General features: G+C 42.4%; 1 protein-coding gene across 2 annotated transcripts in view; it reads left to right on the forward strand.

Moving 5' to 3' along the window:
• VWA5B2 (von Willebrand factor A domain containing 5B2) overlaps positions 1 to 25,881 on the forward strand; it is a 72,099-nt gene that overhangs the window by 40,088 nt on the left and 6,130 nt on the right. For both annotated transcript variants that reach the window (XM_068281313.1, XM_068281314.1), the window contains exons 10-19: positions 4,229 to 4,431; positions 5,549 to 5,663; positions 13,795 to 13,980; positions 14,065 to 14,266; positions 16,402 to 16,718; positions 17,569 to 17,767; positions 19,077 to 19,409; positions 19,513 to 19,647; positions 19,730 to 19,828; positions 23,777 to 23,854. In XM_068281313.1, coding sequence (XP_068137414.1) covers positions 4,229 to 4,431; positions 5,549 to 5,663; positions 13,795 to 13,980; positions 14,065 to 14,266; positions 16,402 to 16,718; positions 17,569 to 17,767; positions 19,077 to 19,409; positions 19,513 to 19,647; positions 19,730 to 19,828; positions 23,777 to 23,854 — 1,867 coding nt within the window. The remainder of the gene's footprint in view (positions 1 to 4,228; positions 4,432 to 5,548; positions 5,664 to 13,794; positions 13,981 to 14,064; positions 14,267 to 16,401; positions 16,719 to 17,568; positions 17,768 to 19,076; positions 19,410 to 19,512; positions 19,648 to 19,729; positions 19,829 to 23,776; positions 23,855 to 25,881) is intronic.

Consider the following 25,881-nt stretch of genomic DNA (forward strand, 5'->3'; position numbering starts at 1 on the left):
GAACCAATGTTGAAGGTGTCTACAATCTACAGGAACCTATATTCATATTTGGTGGGAATGCCCTAAAATACAAGAGATCTGGGTGGGGGTGTTTGAGGTCCACAAACAAATGTATTGTTGAGTCTCTGCCATTGAAAGCTTCGACGGCCCTCCTAACTCTATTTCCTGGTAGAGCTTCCAGTATTAAAAAAATCAATAACTCCAGTCTTACTTATCTCAGGAAGATTATTAATTGCTCAGCATTGGAAATCGAGTATACCTACTATGGCTGAACTATTCAGAGATTAACCGTATTATGCGTATGGAGGACCTCTTTACCCTGACCTCAGACAGTGCTGAATCTTACGTTATTAAATGGGGCCATACGGATGGATTTTAGAGACTCCGAGAAAGCTATGACTATTCTCCGCAGGGACTCTGTTCTTTCTACAACCAACATTACACAAAACTTGACTCAACAAATAGCATAAAAGAGATCTGACTTGGTGCTAGACACATTTCCTACATTTCCTGTTTTTTCCCCTCTCCTCTTTTCCTTCCCATCCTCCTCTACATTCATCTGTGTTTGTCTTACTTTACCTATTCCCTTTCTCTATCTTCTTTCAGTATAACTCTGTTTTGGTGTATACCAACTTCTAAGCTACTCAAGGTACATATATAATGGTTCTTTACACTCTATATACATAGTGTATTATTTTGCCAACTATTATTATTGATGCGATTACTTTGTCCAGAAACATCCTGAGAAGACTAATACAGACAATTGGTTCATATCTAATCCGCAATAATCTAAACTGGAGCTCTGCTCGATGATTTGGACTATCAAACCCTTACATTTATACCGAAAGCTCAACCCATTATCATAGTTAATACTTGATGTTATTCACATTTTTCTTGTGTCATGTTATTCTATATTTTTGTTCTTGTTAAAACTCTCCAATAAAAATTTATTGGGAAAAAAAAGTCGAAAAACAAAAACAAAAGAAAAAACACACGCAATCGCTGCACAAAGCGATTTTGTGAGCGGATTTGAGTTTTTTCCTATACCTTCCATTGTAGCAATATCGCCTCAAAAATGGTCCATGCAGCGCTTCTCTGACTGGAAAGCGAACTGATCGCACCAATTTGAATTAGAGCAATAGGTAAGCATGGTGTAAGCGCTTTCAGGGTGATTTTGAGAAATTGCTAGCGCTTTAAAAAAAAATCCAAAAATGTCTCTAGTGTGAAGGAGCCCTAAGTGCTTCATTTTTATTTATTTTTAACCATGCTGCATTTCTGGCTAAAAAGGGGACACACTTGTCTTTCAGTTTTCTGAGCACGTTTTCCTGCATGTGATTTCTGCACACCATGGGTGTTTTGTATGCAGAAAAAAGTGTGCATTTTTTCACAGCAGCTAATGTAAGTGATAGAGAAAACTGACAAAGTGTGCAGGATGTCATTTTTTTTTCTGCTCGTGAAAAATGCGATAAGTGTGAACTAACCTATTGATTAACATGAGTTTTCAGTTTAAATCAGTTTTTCTGTGCAGAAAACGTGCACGAAAACAGTCAAGTGTGTTCCCTGCCTTTATTTATTTTTTTCTTTTTACTGATAGTCAAGAATGGGGGAAAAATATGTCTCCATCTGCAGAGAAAAATAATACATCTGGAAAAGAAACCGCCTGCAAACAATTAGATGTTTTTGCAAGTGCGCCCACCATATTGCAGTGTGAAAGAGCCTTTTAATGAACAGTTATGGCTAGCTCTTTCCTTCACCATTGCTTAGCCATTTTGAGCCAGCTCAATAATCAGTTTATTTCGAGGTTTATCAAATAAAAACATCCTCAGTGCAGTACTGTACATAGCTTGCAGGTGATGGAATCTGCAGAAGAGTTCTGACTTTTTTTTTTTTTTTGAAATTATGACAATTTGACATGAACCAGATGAGTTATAGTCACTTCTTACCTAATAGAAATTTTTCATGAATCTGGACCTGGATCACATTTGCTATCCAGTGATGTACAATACTGGAGAACTTCCAAGTAAATTGGGCTCAAACGCTTTACCGTATATGCACATTGATTTCATCAATCCAATTTGAATGGTTAGATTTTACTCCATTAGTGGTCCCAAATGATTGTTTCCGATCGATCATATGAATTATCGCAAATGAATGATCGTTCGCTGAATTGGATCATTAGTAGCCACATTTACTCAGATGCTGAGTATACTAACAAGCACCACTGCTACATGGCCAAAAGAACAGTGCTCACAAAACCTATACTGTTAAGATTAATCATTAGGAAAATTTAACTGCAAACATTTTATGTTGTAATTGAATCAACGCAGGTCACAAGTAGGTATGTGATACAGTTCCACCGTGCTTCACATCAGGTATCAGCAGGGCTGGATTTAGGCCAAGGCCACCTAGGCCATGGCCTAGGGCACCACAGGAGCAAGGGCACCAAAGCAGCAGAATAAATGAGTGACACTGATGGCTGCTGCCGTGTGGAGACCAGCTGACTATCTATACTGAAAGGGAGGGTGGGAAAAGGGAGTCATTTGGCTACCTATACTGGAGGGAAAATGGGGAGGGTTCATCTGGCTACCTATACGGGGAATCATTAGGCTACCTATACTAGAGGGAAGGAGGGGGGGGCGGGGTCATCTGGCTACCTATATCGGATGGAAGGGGGATGGGTCATCTTACTACCTATACTGAAGGAGGGCAGCTGGTAACAGTGGCCTTGGGCGGTAAAGAGTACAAATCCAGCTCTGGGTATCAGGCCAATAAAAGTGAGTCCCAGGCCAGCACTCAAAAGGAAAAAGGCTTACCAGCCAATAACAACCGACGTTATAAGGTTGTATACATAGCATGAGGCTCCCAGTGGTCACACAACTGTTCCAATCTTTAAAGGGAATGTCCAAGCAAAATAAAAGAGTTTCACTTACCAGGGGCTTCTACCAGCCCCATGCAGCCATCCTGTGCCCTCGTAGTCACTCACTGATGCTCCAGTCCCCCGCTGGCAGCATGCCGACCTGGGAGGTCGGCGGGACGCATTGCGTACATTTTTACGCATTCCCGCTAGTGCAGGAACATTAACACATACATTTTTACGCATTACTGGTTCAATGCGTAAAAATGTACGCATTAAACCAGTAACGCGTAAAAATGTATGTGTTAATTTTCCTGCACTAGTGGGAATGCGTAAAAATGTACGCAATGCGACCCGCCGACCTCCCAGGTCGGCATGCTGCCAGCGGGGGACTGGAGCAGCAGTGAGTGACTACAAGGGCACAGGATGGCTGCATGGGGCTGGTAGAAGCCCCTGGTAAGTGAAACTCATTTTTTTATTTTGCTTGAACCTTCCCTTTAACTACATAAAGTCGTCCTCCAGATAGCATCTGGGTAAGATCGATGATATGTCATAAAATGATAAACAGCATTACTAAGTGTAGACCGCTTTATTGGGGATAAATAAGCCATAAAATCATAAGACATTAAAAAAAAAAATGCTCACATACAGGGCCCAAAGTTATGGGTACCCCAAATTAAAATAGCGCGTGTATACTGGCCAGTGGTAGGAACAAGAATATGAGGTGTCGCTCATCTCCTTCCAAACCGGTTTCGCAAATTTGCGTCATCAGTGGATCCACTGTGCACTGTCATCAGTGCATCCACTGATGACGCAAGTTTGCGAAACCGGTCTGGAAGGAGACGAGCGACACCTCATATTCTTGTTCCTACCACTGGCCAGTATACACGCGCTATTTTAATTCGGGGTACGCATAACTTTGGGCCCTGTATGTGAGTATTTTTTGTTTGTATGTCTTATGTTTTTATGGCTTATTTATCCCCAATAAAGCGGTCTACACTTAGTACTGCTGTTTTTTTTAATCATTTTATGATATCCTCGATCTTATGGTATCTGGAGGACGACTTTACGCAGTTAAAAATTGGAACAGTTCTGTGACCACTGGGAGCCTCATGCTATGTATACAACCTTATCACTTGGGTTGCTATTCGCTGCCAAGCCTTTTTCCTTTTGGGTGCTGGGACTCACTTTTATTGGCCTGATACCTCAGATGTGAAGCATGGTGGAACTACCTACTTGTGACCTGCACTAATTCAATTACATTATTGCTTGAACATTGAACACTGTTTTCTCTCAGCTGCAGTCTTTAGATGATAAATATTGGCGCTGTTCCTTTTTCTCTTTTTAACCATTTTATGTTGTTTGATTGCTTAGGACACCTTGGAGTTGGCCTGTGAATTTATCCAAAGCAACAAGCTGCACGGAACAACTAGCAACTTGTGTTCTGTATTATACCGTATTTTGGAACTTCCTGTGCACCGGGGGTATCCACGGCAGCTTTTTATCTTCACAGATACTGATTTTATTAATACTGGAAAAATATTTGAGCTTGTGAGACGACATGCAAGAACTGCACGGTAAGAACATACAAGTAAACAAGACATGTATTAGGCACAGAAGCATGCTAGCTGCCCTAATGCAATGCTGGTAATCTCACTTTAATTCTCTCTCAGTGGCTACTGTACAAGAAGCATATGAATCAGTTTCTTTAAAGCCAAAAGGTTACCTCAGTGCCCCCCTGGCAGGATTTTGCTAGGTAGATTTCAGCAGTGCAGAAATGTTGGTGTGTGTTTGTATATGTTGATCCATCTAATAGGTAACGTATACAGCTATAGTTTTACTGTACATAATTTTTTTCAGGCTGAATAAATTGACAACCGTACAGTGTACCACTCAGTAGGAAAAGCTGTGGGGTATTTTAAAGGACACATCCAAGCTGTTTAAAAAGAAAAAAAATCACTTACCTGGGGCTTTCTCCAGCCCCTGCCAGCTGTTCTGTCACAGCAGCTCTGCTCACTGCTGGTGGTCCTGGGTCCCCTCCGGCGCAGGATTCCTACTGCGCCTGCGCAAGCAGCTCTGTCGCGCTGACATCATCTGGACTGTACTGCACAGGCGCAGTAGTTGTGCGCCTGCGCAGAACAGCCTGGATGACGTCCGTGTGACTCAGTGAGCCGCACAGTGGAACGCAGCAAGATGGAGGAACACCGGAGGGGACCGGGAGCCAATGGAGCTGCGGCGAGGGCACAGGTCGGTTGCCGGGGGCTGGAGGAAGCCAGAGGTAAGTGGATTTCTTTTTTTTTTTTCTCCTTGGACCACTCCTTTAAGATGGTCATTGTTAGTAGAGCAAGTCTTTCTTCCCACAGGGTAGATATAGTTTACCAGTGTAAGGCTATATTATGGTGCTGGTGTGATTTCACATTAGTAATTAATCATTAACTAGCTATTTATGCAAGCTATGTATAAATGACCACCGATGACCTTTGTTTTAATTGCTATTATGCATTAATATAGCTCTGAAATATTGTCAGTGGCAGTTTATGGAGTACATGAAACCATTCATGTCATAACTCGCTTGCTAAACTTTCAAAAGGTGTCATTCTAATAATTTTCATTGTTTAATAAATCCTGGTTTTACTGCTGTGGTGCATCAGTGCATGTTCCTAATATAAGTATGCTATTTTTGTTTGTATGCAGCATGTTTGGCTTTGGACTTGGTTCAAGTCTTTGCCACAAAAATCTTCAGAAAGCATCTAGATTGACGAGAGGAACTACGGAGCTGGTCAATGAAAGCGAAAGATTGCAGCCCAAGGTGAAGCTGAAAATAATTTTCAAGGAGATATCAAAAAAGACGCACAGAATCCAGGCTCATCTCCTCCGGTGAGGACACTTAAAGCGGAATATAACCCTGCATTTCAACTTTGCTCTAAAACATTATTTACAGTATATTATATGCAACCAGCATTTTTTTTTTTACTAGACCAGCATTGGAAGGGTTACACAGGGCTTTAAAGTCCCTGGAGATTTTTGCAGACACATCCGAACTTGAGTTAGATACTTTTTGTTTACACAAATGTATCTAAGTGTTTATTGTGACTCATCTCTCTCACTGAGATGGAGTTGGAGGACAGCCAAAGAGTGTGTAACATTTCTAAATATATACATATAACTAAATAGAATGTAACTATCTGAACGTCTGCACGGAACTTAAAACCTCTGTGTTTAACCCTTCCAATGCTGGTCTAGTAAAAAAAAATGCTTTTTGCATATAATATGCTGTAAATAATGTTTTAGAGCAAAGTTGAAATGCAGGGTTATATTCCGCTTTAAGGTGCTCATTAATGATACAATCATGATAGTACAATTGTACCAAATCTATAGTCAATATAATTTGGATAAATACTTTATGTAGGGAAGCACTACATTTTTGGGCACAAGTTAGCAGCATAAATTTGGACACTTCATAGACGCCCATTGAAAATATCAGTATAAGTATGAAATTTGGGCACCCGTGGCATAGGGTGATTAGCAGGGACCGGCTGCAATGAAAATTGTGGTATGGTCCCATTGCCGCCATTTATTGGACACAGTGGGTGCCCGAATTTCATATTTATTTAACCTTTTGCCTAAGGTTAGTCATTGAGGGAGAAATTTAGGGCTCGTTTTCACTATTGCGGTGCGGAATCGCCTGGATTCCACCGCTAATGAAATCGCATGCGGATGCGATTCCCCATGCGGTTTTTGCCGCGAATCCGCATAGGTGAGGGTATAGCCGATTTTAACCATGTCACTGCCTGTGTGAATTTACATTGGTACTTATGCGAATTCGCGGCAAAAAACGCTTGGGGAAACCGCATGCGATTTCCCTATTAAATACATAGCATGCGATTCGCATGCATTCCACTCGCAGGCAAATTCTGCGGCTCACCGCTGAAAAAAACGCACCTCAACAACGCTACAGTGGAAACAGGCCCATACACTTGCATTACATGTGCGAATCTGCATGCGTTGGACGCATGCGGATTCGCGATAGTGGAAACGAGCCCTCAGAATTGGGCTTCGGCAGGGTGTGGTTAAGGTTAGGTATCGGTAGAGTAAGCACTCAATGTGGGAATAGGGTTAGGTTTAGTTGTAATAAAATATCTGTATACCAACTTAACAATGTAGAATATCAGTAAATTTGCAAAAATTGGGCTCCAAAATTTCCCATCACCTTTTTTCATGCACGCTTAGGTAGTCCTTCATATCACACAGAAGTGGTAGGATTTTACAATCAAGATTGTGTCATTAATGGGCACCTTTAAGTAAGGTAAAATGGATGTGCTAAGGTAGGACTAGTCAAAAAGCACAATCAATGAATCCTATGCACCCTGTCATCACTTCAGTTGATGAGCCTGGATTATGTGTATTTCCTGTAATTTTAAAATCATTGTGGCAAGGGTTAAATCCGGTGCATGCTCTCTTTGTCTTGTAACCACTGTCAGCATTTGTAGACATCAATGTTGTGTGCATGGTGTGTATATTTTAGAGCCCTGGTGAGGTTATTTCAAGGACAATCTTTCCCAAGAAAGGATGTTCCTGTCCCAAGGTTATGTGCTCCTAATAATTTGATACTCAGGGATTTACAGAGGCACCAAGCAGGATAACATACATTAAAATATCATAAAATCGGGGGTATTGGTGGACTTATGAAGACACAATAGTAGTATATCATAAAAATACTATTTATTCTTACTCCAACAAATTCTACAACACATTTCACGGGTCTTAAGCCCACTTCCTCAGGCAAGATACTATAGGGAGCAACTGTAGGCAAAACATACATAAAAAAACACATCTTTAAAATAGGAACACAGTTTACCACAATTTCTTAGTAGAAAAAAAGGTTTGCACATTCCATATAGCAGAATAATCATCATAGTCCATTAACATCTGTTCATAATCATGAACAGATAGATGGACATAATCCTCATTCACACCTATGACTAGAATCTCTATATGAGGTGAAACCTCTTATAAGCAATCACGACCTCTCACCAATTGGAACCTTCTAGTATATGTACTGGTACTTTCAGCCATTAAATTTAGGTTGATCAAATTGCAAATAACCTATGCATCTAATCTATGCACTTGTATTTTTAACCATTAAATCAATGTTGATCAAATTGCATGGTTGTTGCCTGTTTCTATTGAAACTAACAGTTGCAAAGCCAGATTATTAAACAAACAAACATAAACCCAGGGGCGTAGCAATAGCCATAGCAGACATAGCAACTGCTATGGGGCCATGGAGCAGAGGGGGCCCCGGGTTGTACTTGATGTGTTAACTATTAACTTTGCTTTGTTTCTCCACCCTTTGACTTTGTCTCTTAGCCCAAGGATTGTAGGATTGTACAGTGTACACTGCACGGGGATGTGAATTGCCCAATCGGCTCATATTCATAGGGTAAGGGCAGAAGGCATTGCTCAAGAGTGCCTAGTTCTGAGGCCCCATGAAAATTTTGCTATGGGGCCCCATAATTCCTAGCTATGCCACTGCATAAACCATTTTATTAAAAGCACGCATCATCCATTACATTAAAACCCCTAAGTGGGTTACACACGCTAAGTACAATATCTATGTAGATGAGTCTGACAAACTATGGTGGATCCAAAAAAAGACCACAGTGATCCTAGATATAATTGCCCTAGATAGAGGGTGATGCGCCCGATATAGAAAAAGTTTTCTTAAGAAAGGATGCTCATGTCCAAAGGATATGTGCTCCTAATCTTTTGATAGGTTGATGTTCTTTATGTTTTCACTAGTCTACCTAAGCCCCTTTTTAAAAACGGGCTCTAAGTAGAGAAATGACCACCACCAGTCAGCTCGCGTGCGCACCCCCCTCCCCCAGCCACGCGTGCACCTGACTGCCCGCCGCCGCGCGCACACCCCCTCCCCCAGCCACACGCGCACACCCGACCACCCACGCACCCGGCCATTGCTCCTGCATGTGCACTCGCCTGCCCTGCTCCCTGGTCTGACCTCCCTTCCCAACGGCTGTCTGTACTGCGCACATGCGCATTACAAAAAAGCTTCATATGGGCAGACAGGGAAAGTGGATGATGCAGGGACAGTTAGGTTTTATTGTATAGAATGGTGCATTATGCATGTTATAGGGCCAGAGTTGGGACACATACAGATTCGGTGTAGCGTCTGCGTAGCGTATGCAACTGTGCAAAAAAATGAACTTCTTTTGCAAACTAAGACATATGCTTTTAACTTAGCTGTAGGGATAGCAGTGATTCCTGCAGTGGCACAGCTGCAGAACTTTCGGCACTGATGCAGAATTTGATCCTGGGCTGGCGCCCGTACCTTTCCCCCCTATGTACTTTCGACATAGTGCTATGTAAGCGCCGATTGGAGAAAAACACAGGGACAACTGGAGCCCAATCTGGAGCAGTAAGTTGTATCAAATATACCACAGGCAGTATACATAGTAATTTAATACTCACACAGGTGGGTTGCAAGTTAGGTAAGTACTGTCCCTACTCAGTCTTTGGATGTCAAGTCTGATGTAAGTAAGGCCTAGTGCACACCGAGCGGTTTTTGGAGCGATCCGCCGGCCGCATCCTGCCTGTAAAAACGCTTGGCTAATGTATTGCAATGGGATGGTGCACACCGGCGGTTTGAGGTTTTTGCCAAGCCGCAAACGCGCCTCCTGCTGCGCGTTTGCGGTTTTCGGAAGCGTTTCGTCCTCAATGTAAAGTATAGGAAAAACGCAAACCGCTCTGAAAAACGCTTCTTCAGAGCGGTTTGCCAGGCATTTTTGTTACAGAAACTGTTCAGTAACAGCTTTTACTGTAACAATATGTGTAATCTGCTACACAAAGACGCACCCAAAACCGCTAGGTATGTTTAGAAAACCTCTCTAAACATACCTAGAATCGCTCTGAAATCAGCTCCCAAAACCACTAGCATATTGCGGATCTGCTAGCGGTTTTGGTGTGCACTGGGCCTTAATGATGGAGAAACCGCGCCACTAAAATATCAGCTGCTCCGGTGGACTAGGTATTCCTCCAACACCTTAGTACTCAATTGATTAATGGATGTCCACAGAGCTAAATCATATATGAATCACTTTTATTGTTTTACAATAAAAAACCAATGGTATATTAAAGACCTTAGACTATAACAATAGCACCTGTCCCTTTAAGCCACATCTAATTCACAGACACACCATTCACTCAGACTCACTGCAGTGAGGTCATCCGTAAAAAAACTAAAAAAAGGATCCCGGAAAAAGATCAAAAAATTCCAATGGTAACCAATAAAATCAGTATTCGCCAGTTACAAGCCTTGTGTGAAACGTCCTTAAAACGTGATAAAAAACATGCTATAGATGCATATGTATGTCACAGCACTATGTGTGCTGTGACATACATATGTATCTATAGCATGTTTTTTATGACATTTTAAGGACGTTTCACACAAGGCTTGTAACTGGCTAATACTGATTTTATTGGTTACCAGTGGAATTTTTTGATCTTTTTCCGGGAATCTTTTTTTAGTTTTTTACGAATGACCTCACTGCAGTGAGTCTGAGTGAATGGTGTGTCTGTGGATGTCAAGTCTGGTCGCTCCTCTAAAAAAAATGAATCTCAACCCCCTTGGCGTTATGATTCTTTCCGGATTTTAGGGTCTAAAAGCGGTGTCATTTTTTTGCACCCTTTCAGACCCTAAAACCTGGAAAGAAATCATGCTGCCAGGTAGATCTGCAGCAGTTTCAGCAATCACTCCCCTCCCTGGCTCCAGCGTTGCATTTATGCCTCCATCCTCCGAGTGGCGGTGCAACTCTAAATTGAAATCATGACAGCCGGCGATCTCACCAACAGGAAGCAGAGCCCCGGAGGAGAGGAAGAAGAATGGCGGCCACGTCGGGATTCCCCGGAGGTATGTAAAACCGCCCGCTGCGTGCTATACTCTGCACACAGCCTCCGAGCAGAGGTCGGGATTACCACTCTTAGTTGTGGTTTTCCGCCCCGACCCTAGCTCGGGATTACAATTCTGAACCCCAATAGGGTAGTAACTAGTACAAGATGATGCAAGAGATGTCCAAAAAAATCTGGATAAAAGATAGAAACCAATGAGAATTGTAAATTGGATGTTAAAGGGGAACTTCAGCCTAAACAAACACTGTCATTAAGTTACATTAGTTATGTTAATGAAAATAGATAATATTATCTCTTACCCACCCTGTTTTAAAAGAACACCCAAATTTTTGTAATTTTATGGAGGCAGCCATCTTTTCCATGAAGGCAGGCATCTTTTTGGTAGAAAGGAGGTGACAGGGAGCATGAGACACAGTTCCAACTGTCCTGTGTCCTGATCACCCCTCCCAGCTGCATGTACTAGGCTTCAAATCTCAAATTCAAAATGAAAAAAACAAAAACAAAATTGAGCCAAAACAGCAGAAGGAGAACAATAACATCAGAAATCCCATCATGCTTTGCACAGCATCAGGGGAAAAATGCCCGGGCAGTTTTTTCTGTGCAGCTAAAAATGAGGCTTGGGTAAGAAAAACAAAGTTCTTATGCTATGAAACTTATAGAAACACCAAGCCTTTTCAGTGCTGCTGAGTAGATTTTTAGTCTGGAGGTTCACTTTAAGTCTGGCTTACCTTGATAGATTCACTGAACACATTCAGGCCCATATGCAATTCACTTTTTTACCTGCATTTTCTCCTAGAAGATAATTTTTCAGCTTCAATTTAAATTAACTTTTTAGCAATTTTCAATGGAAAAAGTACCAAAAAGAAGCTGAAAAAATACTGTCAAAATTATTGAGTATTTGTTTGCTTGCTGGCAGTGTAAAAGGCATTTTATTTGCAAAGGAAAATATCACCTTGGAGAAAACTCAGGTGAAGGAGTGAATTGCATATGGCTCTCAGACTTTTATTCAGCACAAAAATTGACAACATGTTTAAATGCGCCAATCTTTCAGTATTGAGCTACATTTATAAATATGTGTGTCATTTTCACTGACTTTGATTTCCCAGCTTTATTTTAGTAAAATGTATGATCCTTTCATATTTCCCAGCATGTAGATATGAAACGCCAATCTCATCTTGTTCCCTTGAGAATTGACATTATTCCCTCGTTCCATATTTGCCAGAATTAAGCATTGATAAAAAAAAAAAACTATACATTTTATTTAAATTTATCAGTTACAGTTTCTTGGTATTTTGTTAATTTTACACTTAAAAATAACAATATATATTGCCTCTCTAGCATATACCGGTAAACAGATGTTCAACTCTAGGTATCTGTCTGTTTATGATCCGTGTGTCCGTGTCAGTGTGTCCAAGGACTTAAATGAGAGGACACTTCTTTAGTGCACACTGAATTTCTCTTGTGTTAAATGGGATTTCAGTGCTGACCATGACTAGTCATGAGTATGACAATCCTGATTAGGCCTTTGCTAATCCTATATTAAATCCTCTGGTATCTACATATATGAAGGCTTTTTAACACTGTACACAACAATTCTTCTTTTAGATTGTTATATGTATTTATCTTGCATAATAGACAATTTGGATTTTTTTCATGCCTTTTTCCTTTTATTGTAAATCTGCCTATTTGTCAATAATGGTGGCATAATGCCACATGCCTATGTATATTGTGGATTTTATTTTGGTTTCATGAATAAAAAACATTTGATACTAAAAAAAAGGCAGATGGTAGAGTGGATCAGTTTGTAGACTTGGCTGGTAGAAATGTAGATCCCAGCAGGGCTACTTTCCAGTGGGAAGAAACACCACAATAAATAAAATCTAGCAGGTCTTCCTTCAGGGTCCGTTTCCACTTGTGCTGTGGGAAGCACAGCGGTAAAAATTTGCATGCGGATGCAAATTTCGAATGCAGTTATATGCAAATTTTCATGCAAATTCGCTTATGATTTTGCATGCATGACGATGTATGCGAATTTAACCATGGCAGTGCCTGTGTGGTTTTCCATTGTTCCCATGCGAATTCGCATGAAAATTCGCATACCAATACCGCAAGCGAATTCCCTATTAAATACATTGTATGCGAATCGCATAGCGGTATGCGAATTCTGATGGCTCTACCATGCAGATTTTTTCTGCATAGAAAAACGCAAAGGAATCCTGACAAGTGGAAACAGTCCCATCCACTTGTATTAGCTATGCAAATTCACATGCGGCAAACGGATGCAAATTTGCGATAGTTGAAACGGGCCCTCAAGGTAAACCACAGCAGATTACAGATCTCAGAAGGCCTGCCTTCCTACAGTAAGATAAACAACTGATTATCTGAGGTGCCATATACTTCAGTCTCTTTTAGCTTTGTTGCTGTGTTAACAGGTACGCCATATATAAACACACAGAACTAGGCCAGGTCTTACATTTCATACTTCCAAAATACAGCCAAATCTTCAACAGAAGTACAATGTCTATCTTCCCGTCTGCCTCACTTAAAGAACAACTGTAGGGAGACTGTCATGTTGTTTTTTTCCTTTTGTGCAATACTAATTGCCTGGCTGTCTTGCTGATCCTCTGTTTCTAATACTTTTAGCCATAGACCCTGAACAAGCATGCAGCAGATCAGGTGTTTCCTACATTAAACAAGATTAATGAACTGACAAGATTAGCTGCATGCTTGTTTCTGGTGTTATTCAGACACTACTGCAGCCACATAGATCAGCAGGGCTGACAGGCAACTGGTATTGCACAAAAGCAAAAAAAAACATGGCAGCCTCCCTACAGTTGTCCTTTAAGTGTGGATGCACATATTAGGTGCCAATCACCTTGAATTTGCTAAATGGGTATGGCTGAAACACACTTTAAGTAGTTGTTGCTACTTTTGCTGTTTTGAACGTGCAGTGTTGGCATAGCTTTTATTGTGATAAAAGGTTTAACAGTTGATTATTTTCTTTCCCCATATAGCTAATCTGTTCATTAAAGAAAGCACTGGAGCCAGCATTGAGTGACATTACAATAGACTGGTATATGCCAGAGACCATGGAGGCTTTGCTCACACCCAATGAGATTGCTCCACTGTACCCTGGTGATCCTCTTATTGGCTACTGCACTTTATATAACATTGCCAGTTTTCACAGCAAGAAGGGAATGGTGAGGATATTGGCAATGAAAATGGAAAAGGTTTAAGTTACATCAGTGATTATTTGTGAAGCTTTCATGATTGTGTTGTTTCAGGTGCGGGGAAATAGAGGAGGATCACTTAGTTCTGTATTCCAGTCTCAGGAGGAGTCTCAGACTTCGGGGCCCACAGATGTAAGTTGCATGAGCCAGTCTGCAGGCACAGAGGATGTGGAGCGTGCTCTGCAGGAGATTACACATGAGATTTCTTTGGAGTTTTCGGCCTGGAGTGAAGACCCAGAGAGAAGTGAAAGCACCTGTATGTATAGATGCCACCTGACATGTACAATCAGTGTAATCAGCAGATCATGATTGTGTATGAAACAAATGTTTGAGTATTTTCTTATTTACAGTAAATGTGTATTGGTGTATAAGATTTCACATATAGTTAGTGACAGGCTAAGATGTACTTTCACAGTATTTATATTAGTGTCACTATTTCAGACCTCTACAGGGTTTCAGTGTAAAATCCTGAGCCAGGCGTTCTGTCATGTTCTTTAATACTAATTTCCCATGGTTCTAGACTTCTGCACTGGGAAGTTCCTCACCTTGTGTGGGAGCTCTTCCTCAGTGAAGCAGACAGTGGAAATAATAAATGTGTAAATGCTCTCCACAATTGTTCTTTGACTTTGGAGAAAGTGTTTACAATCCAGAGAAAGGCTTTCCAGTACATCACATGGCTTTTAGTGGGTGGAAAGCAGAAAGAATAGCTGCCATGATGCTGCCAGCTAATGTTATAAACTTTCAGATACTGTAGATTAGCTCAACATATTAATATCTGAGCCTCCTGATCTATATTTGTGGAGGCTTTGCACAATTTTCCATTTCTCATTGTCTTTTTGTTTTCTTGAGGTGGTGGGTCATGTTCAGGGCAGCTTTCCTATCTCCAATGAATTCCGTTTAGTGACTTTTCCAACCAAATCAACCCCTGATTGTGTGCTTTTCAGTTATCTTGCACCAACCTTTTGTTGCTTATTTCCCTCCACAGTTTACTGGCCTGAAAATGTCAGTGTTTGTTACCTCACGCCTTTCTTATTCTAGGAATCTTCCAGGACAGCATTCAAACCTTGCCTTTGTCTTATTTTCCTCCAGTTTTTAGTTAACTTCCACAAGAAATTGTTTTTTAAAGGTGAACCTTTGTCAAAAATTAGTGTCTAAAAGGGCTGGTACACTCCATGCAATTTCCAGTTACATCATCGGATTAAATGAAGATTTGACCAGTCTGATCAAATCCTGATCGATAAAGAGAGATTGTTTTCGATAACTGCTGCGCAAAATCGATCCTGTTATCAATTGGGAGCTGATGGAACTGGTTGGAAATTATCGATTAAATGCAATGATCTGATGGGAAATTGTATTGGGGGGACCAGTCCTGATGTTAAAGTTGCTTTCTGTTCAGCCTTGCATCCTTTCTGCAGTACTGGTTTTACTAGAGAAGTTTGTAGAAAGCTGCCATATTTCTCATTGCTCCTTGTATTTCCTGTTAAAGGGATGCAGGCAATATGACCTTAGTGGCACTGTGTCATGTTCGGCACAAGTTCACTTTAATGTTTACTGGTGACATGTACCATCTCTCCAGTGGTGACCAGAAACATTCCAGAAAACGGAGTTGGGGAAATAACTGTGATTTTTGTACTTTTGTGCTTGGTGAGAGGCTGGTTATACAGGCAGTGGGGGTTCCTATCACTTTGTATGTTGGTGCATGCATTGTGTTAGTCATAATAATCTTACAGAAATCTATCATTTCAATCTATGCATGTCTCTTTATCACGAACGCCTTTACCTTCTTGGGGCTCACTGAGACATGGCTAACTCCAAATGATACAGTCTCTCTAGCTGCCCTCTCATACGGTGGACTTAAATTTAGCCACACTCCTAGATCAGGTGGCAAACAAGGGGGCGGGGTGGGAATCCACTTCTCTGAACACTGCTCCTATACCACACTTACACCTGCACCATCACTGGCTATTTCTTCTTTTGAGGTCCATGCTACAGTGTCTACACTCCTCACCACTTTGTTTGCTGTCATCTATCATCCTCCTGGACCAGACTTTACCTTTATTGATCACTTCTCTGCATGGCTTCTTCATTTCCTCTTCATTTACATTGCTTGCATCGTCATTGGAGACTTCAATGTACCCACAGACACTAACTGCCTTACTAGCACTAAACTTCTCTCACTCACCTCCGCCTACTGCTGTAGGAGCTTATGAGATTAAGGTCCAGCATGCCTCTTCCACTGTGCTAGGACACTGGGGCAAACAGCACAACTGCATTGTCAACTCATAAGTAGCAGCATTACCAAGTACAGATGTTTCCTGTTCCAAGCTTGTTTTTTTACAGAAATGTGGCTGGCGCACATAAGTATCTCTATAGAAAATTCTTCTCTTTTAGGCGGAGATGGAACTCAAGCAAGTGACATTAGAAGACGTATTGTGCGTTCGTCTTATGTACAAGACCAATATGTTCTTACTCACTGCTCTGTCAGCACGGAGCCAACTCATGCACCAACGCAGCCCTCCATCAGCAGTGACCGTACTCGTGCTCCCAGCCATGGTTCCACCAGTAGTGAGTCTATAGGCTCTAGAGACACTGTTACTGGAGACTGTGTTTACTCGTGTTCTAACAGAGTCCCACAGCAGGGACAGAAGACTCTGTCACAGAGTGAAGGTGTGTGTGCATTGAATAGAAACACAACCCCTTCCTGTAAGGTAAAACATCACTCATTTACTTGTCCCATTGTCACACTGTTGGCGTATATGTTACGGCCAGAACCCGAAGTTTGGCTAGTTCTGGCCGGCCACTTCAGGTTCTGGCCGGCCAATGTGCGAAGTGGCCGCTGCGCTGCGGCCAATGTGAGGAATGGAATGAATCCTGTAACATTCATGTATCTTCTGACCGCAGCGCAGCGGCCAAACGTATCGCAACTTAGTTATTTTAATGAAATTAAGCCGGCGGCAATGAAACAGATGAAGCCGCCGGCTTTTTCTCTGCCTCTCTCTCTCTCCTTCCTCTCCCCGCCTCTCTCTCCTTCTCTTATTATGGGCAGCACTCGTGTCCCCCCTTCAGAGTCGTTCGTCGCGCCAGGGAGAGCAGAGCGGGGAGGCTGCAGACATCGCTTCTGCCAGCACCCCGCTCTGCAGGAACGGCAGGCTTCCCTGGTGCGACGAACGACTCTGGAGGGGGACACGTAGTGCTGCCAATAATAAGAGAAGGAGAGAGAGGCGGGGGGGAGGAGAGAGAAAGAGGCAGAGAAAAAGCCGCCGGCTTAATTTCATTAAAATAACTAAGTTGCGATAGGTTTGGCCGCTGCGCTGGGGCCAGAATATACATGAATGTTACAGGATTCATTCCATTCCTCACATTGGCCGCAGCGCAGCGGCCACTTCGCACATTGGCCGGCCAGAACCCGAAGTGGCCGGCCAGAACTAGAAGTGGCCAAACTTCGGGTTCTGGCCGTAACATATACATTTTGTGTATGAATTCATGATTCTTCAGCTTGGTTTGCTATCAGAAGTCTTACCCTGTTGTCCTTCCTGTCTCTGCTACTTTTGCTGCAAGGTCTCAGTCACACAGAGCTCAGAAGAGCTGGTGAGAAGGAAAGCCTTGATTCGGGCCACTATGTCTGGCCGCAGCTTCTCATCACCACATGGGGAGCTGGATATGCTTCGGCTACGGACTGTGTTGGATAAGGTGTCACAGAGCCGAGAACCAGAAGAAGGTGGTCGTGCTAGAGGCAGTGAGAGTTTAGCTGATTCCTGTAAGCATACACCAGTGTATTTAGGCTTATTATTTGTATACAAAAAAAGTGCGCAATGCATCTAGCCAAGTGACTGAATACATAGAATACAGAAATGTGCAGGGAATTCACTCCCCGATCCCTTGCTCCATCCCACAGTGGCACTGGCTATCAGTCGCTTCAATGTCACGGTCTCTTTCAGGACTTTCATCACATGATCCATCACATTACTGCTTATTGCCAGATCAATCAGTAAACGTACAAACAGAGTAATGTATGCTCAACCTAAACATCTCTGCATACAGCAAATGAAGTTTGCTCAGATGCCAGTGATCCACTCTATCCAAGGTACAGTCATTAGATGCACCATATGCCCTTAGTCGCATAAAAGCTTTCTTGCATAAATCCAATGTTTCAGGCTTAACTCCTATCCATTCGTTTCTTTTGTTTCCCCCCACTCGCTTAACCTTGAATTGCTGGCATTTGAACATCTTTATCACCTGTCTTATAGTACGAACACGCTGAAACTAGCGCAGGAGATTTGGGCGCAGCCGGCGCCACCATTGGCCATAATAGGAATTACTGCTATCACAGGCACAGTGAGTAACTTCAGCACCGTCAGAAGATGGAGCTGAAACTACTTTTAAAACATAATAATTCGGCTTCCAGCAATTGCTGGAAGCCAAATTATTTCATTCCCCACTATCCATGGTGGCCTGGAGAGGGACTAGTATTTAATACGGCCAGGACTTGTTCCGCAGTAGGATCAGCCATGTACCGGCTGAATCCTGCGCCCAAGTCTCCAATGCCGTTATCTCCCGTACGCTTATAGTAAGCATACATTGCCCTTTATTTGTGAGTGCATTGAATTTGTCTTCTAATACATTTTATTATTTTGTTAGGAGCAGTCCTTCCTGCTTAGAATACCTATTTGGCAACAGGTAGTCATGTGACTGATAACATCCATTTCCTCTCTCTGAAGTCCGATCATGCTAAGGCAGCTGACAACCATTGCCCTGATATATTTTGGAGTGGAAAGATGGGGTAGTTAAATCTGGGAATATCTGTGTATTGTGTGAAGCATTGAGCATGCAACAGAGAACTTACTTTGAATATTCTAACAAAACAAACAAACATAAAACACTGTCCAGGACCCCTGAACTCTTCTGTGGAGAGGGTTAGACCACTAAAACTTTTTGTGAAGTTCCAAAGCTAGTCATCTGGAAAAGATACTAAGATCCTTGCTTATATTATAATTCCACAATTTGCAAAGTAAAAAAGTGAATGTCAATTGTTGCAATGCAAACTAAAGTTGTGAAATGATTTACAGGTCAGCTGCATTCTCCTGCACAGCTGGATTGGGACATGTTGGTTGATGCACAGTACCTTTTCTCTGCATCCCCTGGAGTTGAGAGATTGAACACAGGGTCTGGGGGTAGCAGTGATTCTGTTTGGCAATGTCGAGCTGTGGTCCATGGGTACATTGGAGGCAGGAGTCACTCCTGGGAAACTGCAATAAGCCTTGAACCTCTTATGAGTAGCACTGAAGAAGGAGGAAATGAGGCAGAAAAAGAAACAGCCTGTGACCTGCATCAGCTGACTGCATGCTCTGTGATTCGAGACAATGAAGATATGGCCTGGAGGGAGTGTGACATAGAACATGGTAAGAACTGCCTTTCAATTTAATGTAGTCTGTGGATATATTTCAGTAGAAGTCTTAGATGCCATTAAGTTCCCACATATTCTTTTTTTTTTTTTTTTTTTAGGCTCCTCTCGTCGATTTCGCCTAAAAGCCATGCAGACCAGTAAATCATTTTCACAGGCCTCATCCTTTACCTACCATGTCCCTGTAGATGCCACTACTCAGGAGGTGCTTCCTGGACACAAGATAGTGTGTCGAGGTATACTGTGCTCTGGAAACTAGTTGCTTTTTTCTTTAAACTTGTTTATTCATATGATTTCTTATTTATTTTCTTAAATTAGGAGGACGCAGCAGAAGAAGCTTGAGCTCAAACTCCACAAGATGGAGTTTGGGAGACCATAGAAGCTCAGAAAATATGGATGACATTTTTGAAAATGGAGGTAAAATGAAAACCAGCTGAAGCTAATTAGCTTTTAATGATTTAACAAAACAATACTATCACTGGGTATAGGTTAAAACAGTAAAGTACCAGTATACCTGAAGTGACATGATGAGATAAACATGTTTCTATAGTACTAATCCTACTTAGAATTTTTTTCCATTGCATATTAATTAACCAGTGCTTTGTCTATGCAGCTGAAGCAGTCAGACTGATGGTTAAAGGGGAACTGAAGTAAGAGGTATACGGAGGCTGCCATATTTATTTCCTTTTAATCAATACCAGTTGCCTGGCAGCCCTGCTGGTCTATTTCTCTGCAGTAGTATCTGAATAACACCAGAAACAAGCATGCAGCTAGTCTTGTCAGATCTGACTTTAAAGTCTGAAACACCTGATCTGCTGCATGCTTGTTCAGGTAACAATGGCTGCTGCTTTACACTTCACACTTTTTATGCTCCTACTCCTAAAAATGACTTATTTTATTTAAATATCCCATGGTTTTATTTTATATCCCATGGTTTTATTTTATATATTTAAACATTTACAAAATCAATTTGTATGCTGTGTCTGATTAACCTCCCTAGCGTTCTGGACGAGCTGAGCTCATCCAGAGACGCCGGAGGTCCCCACTCAGGCCCTGGTGGGCCGATTTGAATAATAATTTTTTTTTTTTTAAACCCGCAGCTAGCACTTTGCTAGCTGCGTGTTTCTCCGATCGCCGCCGATCCCCGATGCGAAAGAGGGCCCCCCCCCTCGCAGACCCCATGCGCAGCCTGGCCAATCAGTGCCAGGCAGCGCTGAGGGGTGGATCGGGAGGAAAAAATTAGGTAAAAAAAAACTCCCGTGGCCGTGCGCAGCACGGAATCAGAACGCCAGGGAGGCTAATGACAGTATATTAACTGTCCCAGAGTTTAACCACTTGCCGACCGCGCACTCATACCGCGCGTCGGCAAAGTGGCAGCTGCAGCGACGCAGTTCTGCGTCGCCGGCTGCAGGCTAATTAATCAGGAAGCAGCCGCTCGCGCGAGCGGCTGCTTCCTGTCAATTCACTGCGGGGCGCTCCGTGAATAGCCTGCGGGCCGCCGATCGCGGCTCGCAGGCTAAATGTAAACACAAGCGGAAATAATCCGCTTTGTTTACATTCGTACAATGCTGCTAACAGTAGCAGCGTTGTACCAGATCAGCGATCCCCGGCCAATCAGAGGCCGGGGATCGCTGTCACATGACAGGCAGGAGCCTGTTAGAGGCTGCACAGGACAGACCCATTCCTGTGCAGCCTCGGATCTCCGGAGGAGAGGGAGGGGGGGAATTTTGACGCGGAGGGGGGCTTTGAGGTGCCCCCCCCCCCCGCAACACACAGGCAGGCAGGAGCGATCAGACCCCCCCAGCACATCATCCCCCTAGTGGGGAAAAAAGGGGGGCGATCTGGTCGCTCTGCCTGCACCCTGATCTGTGCTGGGGGCTGCACAGCCCACCCAGCACAGATCAGCTAAAACAGCGCTGGTCCTTAAGGGGGGGGGGGTAAAGGGTGGGTCCTCAAGTGGTTAAATACATAAGCTATTGTCCTTTTTATATCTCTCCCCTGCCCTCAAAAGTTGTATTCTGCCAGGACAACTTTTATGGCTGTAATTTGCTTATCATTGAGGTTCACTTGCATGCCTGAAAATTAACTCTTTCAGGCAGTAAAATAAAACAAGTAAAACAGCCTGGTTATTATGTTTTGCACTGTACATGCGCGTGATTATCTCATCATGTCACGTTGCCTCGGGTACTACCTCTAGTTATTACATAATATTTTTATTTTCACATTAGGCTTGCTTTAAGAAAAAAAAATGCTGCAGAAGTGTATTTTAGATGTTTGTGTTCTCTTGGCAGGGATGTTTCATTTCATGTATTCTCTATGTGACATGTTTAATGATGATTGACTATTAAATACTGATCTGAATACTTGTTTTAGATTGGTGATTCAAACACCAGCTGTGTACTTGATTTCAGACTAGTGACTCAAACCATTTAAATTAAACTTTCAGCTTGACTTCTTTAAGCTACAAATTTAGCACCACTTAGAAAAGAACAAAATCCTTATCAAAATTATCTTTTATACGGTTTAACGGGAATCTGTAAAGAAGGGATTCAGCACTGGCAGCCCCCCAAACATCCCCAGCCAACCTCGTCTGTGAAAGGCACAGTAGCAACTGCAGCGCACAGAGATATTTACAATCTGAAATCCTGTGCATGTGCAGTAGTGGCTTTCTGATGGGCTCCAGCGTAATAGACATTCTTTTATAGTACTTAGCAGCTGATGCAAGCTCACCAAGGGTGTGGGGTCTAATGACCCCGGCTGCCTTCACCAGGACACCGGCTCAAGGGATTAAGGACTGGTAACCATAATGGTCACTGGATTCCTTGCTGCTGAAGACTTCCAGGTCACAGCCCCAAGCCTGCCTCCCAGGTGACTGTGTGACATGGAGACTATTTGCCGGAGTACTGAAATTGTGGTAGTGGGAAATGGCTAACTGAAGTCAGGTTGAAGCTGAGGTAGCCAGCCAGGTGTAATTGGAAATAATAGAACACACCAATAAGCTGAGAACTTTCAGGACGGGGCCTATATAAGCCAGATATTGATGCTTTGGTGCACAATCCTCTGCCCATGCGTAAGTAATAGTTTACACACACCACAGTCATCACCTGGGAATCCCAGGAACAAAGTAAGTGGGACAGATGTGGTGTTCAGATTTGCATACTACAGTGATCCTTAAAGCAAGCCTGAAGTGAGGAAACTTTCAGGTTAGATACTTACCTAAGAAAAGGGAAGGCTCTGGATACCATAGAGCTTTCCTGGTCCTCTGTCCCATTGTTCCTAGGCCGTCTCCAATTAAAGTTACGTGACCAGCTGGGTTTTCAGCACTACTTGGGCAGCCATCAGAAGTACGCGTGTCCCTGAGTACTTCCGAAAATGAGTGCATCTCTACTGTACAAGTCTGGACTTGTGCAAGCGCAGTATGAATGTGCTTGACTTAGGAAGTACTCAGACATACTACTGAAGGCTGCCCAAGAAGACCCAACCCGCTATTCACACTAGCAGGTCAAATAACATCAACGGGATTGTGTAGGAACCGATGGAGATGGACGTAGGACTGGGAAGGCTCTATGGTATCCAGAGCCATCCCTCTACTTGGTGAAATATCTATCATGAACTGAGTTTCCTCAATTCATGTTCCCTTTAATTTTTGTCAGGTACATTTGTTAGGAGTGTTATATGTAGACAGACTTGACAATGAAGATTAAAGAAATTAAAAATTTGAACTCACCTATTTGGACTGTTTCTTGTCTGAGAACTGAGATGCCTTCCTAAAATGAGCAAAGAACAAGTGAAATGGCTAATTCCCTTTACATAGAAGTACCGAGCAGCAGGTTTGAGCTAAAAGTGAAAAGAGCACTTCTTATGCTTCAGAGCTGTTATCATTCTTCGTTGAACTAGACGTGCTGCATTGCTTTCAACCTTGCTATTCTCTCTCTCATGTGTTTTTCAGGTAAGCGCTTTGTTCACACTGCAACACAAAACTGCCTGCTTTGCCAGGTCTCAAAAACTGACAGTTAGTGGATCCTATGTTATTAATAGGATCTGATCATATTAACACTGTCAGTCCGGAACATATCTGTTTGATCCGTTCCTGTAAACAACACTAAAATCCAAAAGCCAGTTGTGGAAATGCATCTGCTCCAGACTTCAACCGGACACAAAACACTGTCAGAGCAGACATTGCACTTTCCATTCCCAACAGGCCAATTGTGGTATGGCTCAGTGTGAACTGAGCCTAATGGTGAAGGTTTGTTTTATTTCTATGAAGTTGGAAGACTTATTTCAAATTGCAGTTAGTAGTATGCATATACTGTATGATGTAAAAGGGTAAGCTTTTAAAATAAGTTCTCTGTCTTTCTGTTACAGGTAGAACTGCAGTATCTCCATCATCTCCACTTAGACTGTCCTCTGAGAATGGCTTAGAAAAGATGGGAAGTCAAGAAGGTAATGACTAAGTTGTAGCACATCAGTTTGTAACACTTACAGGGCTTTTTATAAAGTGCTGATAGACAGCAACTTTCTATATTGTCAGTCTTTGCTATACTTTTCAGCACTGCACAACAAAATAATCTTAGGCTAGATTCACACTAAAAAGGGGTTTGTTCCTCAGACGATGGTACCAATTCCAATGCGATTGTCCACTTCCGTTGTAAATTACATATCATGGCTATCTATGGCATTGTGGCATGTCTGACATCTAGTGTCAGAAAAAATCATGCAGGTTGGGACTTTGGGCTCTATCATTGCAATTGACATGTTAACAGATCAGATCCCATGCTTAAAATGTCCATTGTGGTCTTTTTTTTTTTTTTTTAAACTGACCATTTTAGCCTCAAATGTTAACCTAGCCTTACTGCTGGTATATGCAGGGATGTTTTGCCTGCCACTGTGTACAGAACATTATCCCAGGTGACATTGGTTCTCATGAACAAATGTCAGCAATGATGGCCAACAGTTTACTTGTGCAAAATGGCATTAGCTAATTCAATGCTGTATTATAAGCTTATGGCAGTGCCCATTATTAGTGTTTACAACAACAAAAAGCTGTTTTTTGTATATGCGTGTGTGTGGTGTTAAGGTTAGGTGGTGGTGGGGGGTTTATGGTCAGGTGTCCGGTGGTGGGGGGTTTAAGGTCAGGTGTCTGGTGGTGGTAGTTAAGGTTAGAAATCAGTAGGGGTATTTGTTGGGGTTAGGCATAGGTAGAGGAAGGGTTTTGTGTGAGAATATGGTTAGGTTTAGCTGTAGTAAAATATCAGTGTCACTTACCAATATTTTGCTGCTGTCATTTGCATTTCATTATAGTAAAAGATAGGTAAATGTTCTACTAGCAGATATTTCCGAGTGCCCTTTTTGCATGTATGCCCAGAGACTGCACTTATGAAAGTGGTTTATTTCTAAACTATTGTAAATAAATCACTTGATAGGTGTAGAAATGTAATCATTAAACAATACTTTGTGATATTTTATAACTCAAATACACATTTAGCCACAAAACTGCTCCCATTCTCATTTGGAAGCTTTAGGTCCCACAAGGATTTATGACTAAAATGAACTCATCATACCTTGTATTGATGGAAATAAGAGAACTATCATAGTTTTTTTGTGTGGAGAAGTTGGTATTTCTTTTACCTGGGAGCAAACACACCGATGGTGGGGAGCAGACAAGCCCCCCAGGCGCTGCCACAGCTGGGGAAACCCATCCACACCCCAACACACCATTGGTGTGTTTGCTCCCAGGACATGGAATTTGCACCAACAGGTAAGTAAAATTCGCAAAGGCAGGAAATGTATCCTTTGGGGGGCAGCATGGGTGGTCCCCCCTGGATGTCAGCCGCATCTGGGGGATGTACCAGCCATGTTCTCTAGCTCCCCCCTCCCAGAGGGGCAGTTTCGGTGCCCCTGGGCTATGGATGCCTTGTGGGTGTGTCTGCGCAGCCCTTCATTTCTTGGGGGTACAAGGAGGCCTACACGCGGCACCCCTGTACAGATGCAATATTGCATTGGCCAACTCCTGCAGGAATAGCAGGGGGAGATAGTTTTAGATCCTGCATATTCTGGTAGGCGAATGCAACAAGCAAACGCTTTGCCATTTTAAATAGTCAGTTGACTTGAGGCAGCCAGTATATAAGTCAGGTGTTTACTGGTCAGAGCACACATCCCTTTTTCTTGTGTAGCATGAAATTATTTATTGCAAGATTTTGTATCAGCTGTAACAAAAAAATTCTTTGAAGGTTATTATGCAGTTGCGTATTTTTTAGAGCAGAGAGGAATTCTGAGTTCAGGTCCGCTTTTAAACTAGGGTTGTAAACTGAGTAGCCGTTAGAGTAGGTTCACACTAGGTTTAACGTATCCGTTGCTCAGTTTTTAAAATCTGATGAAAACTGGAGTCACGGATAGCAATGCTAAAAATAGCTGCCGGCTTTACCCAAACAAAAAAACGGATCTGTCTGCGTTTGCAGGGACCCGTTTTC

This window comes from Hyperolius riggenbachi, chromosome 4 (genome assembly GCF_040937935.1).
Source record: "Hyperolius riggenbachi isolate aHypRig1 chromosome 4, aHypRig1.pri, whole genome shotgun sequence".
In the NCBI taxonomy this organism is placed as follows: domain Eukaryota; kingdom Metazoa; phylum Chordata; class Amphibia; order Anura; family Hyperoliidae; genus Hyperolius; species Hyperolius riggenbachi.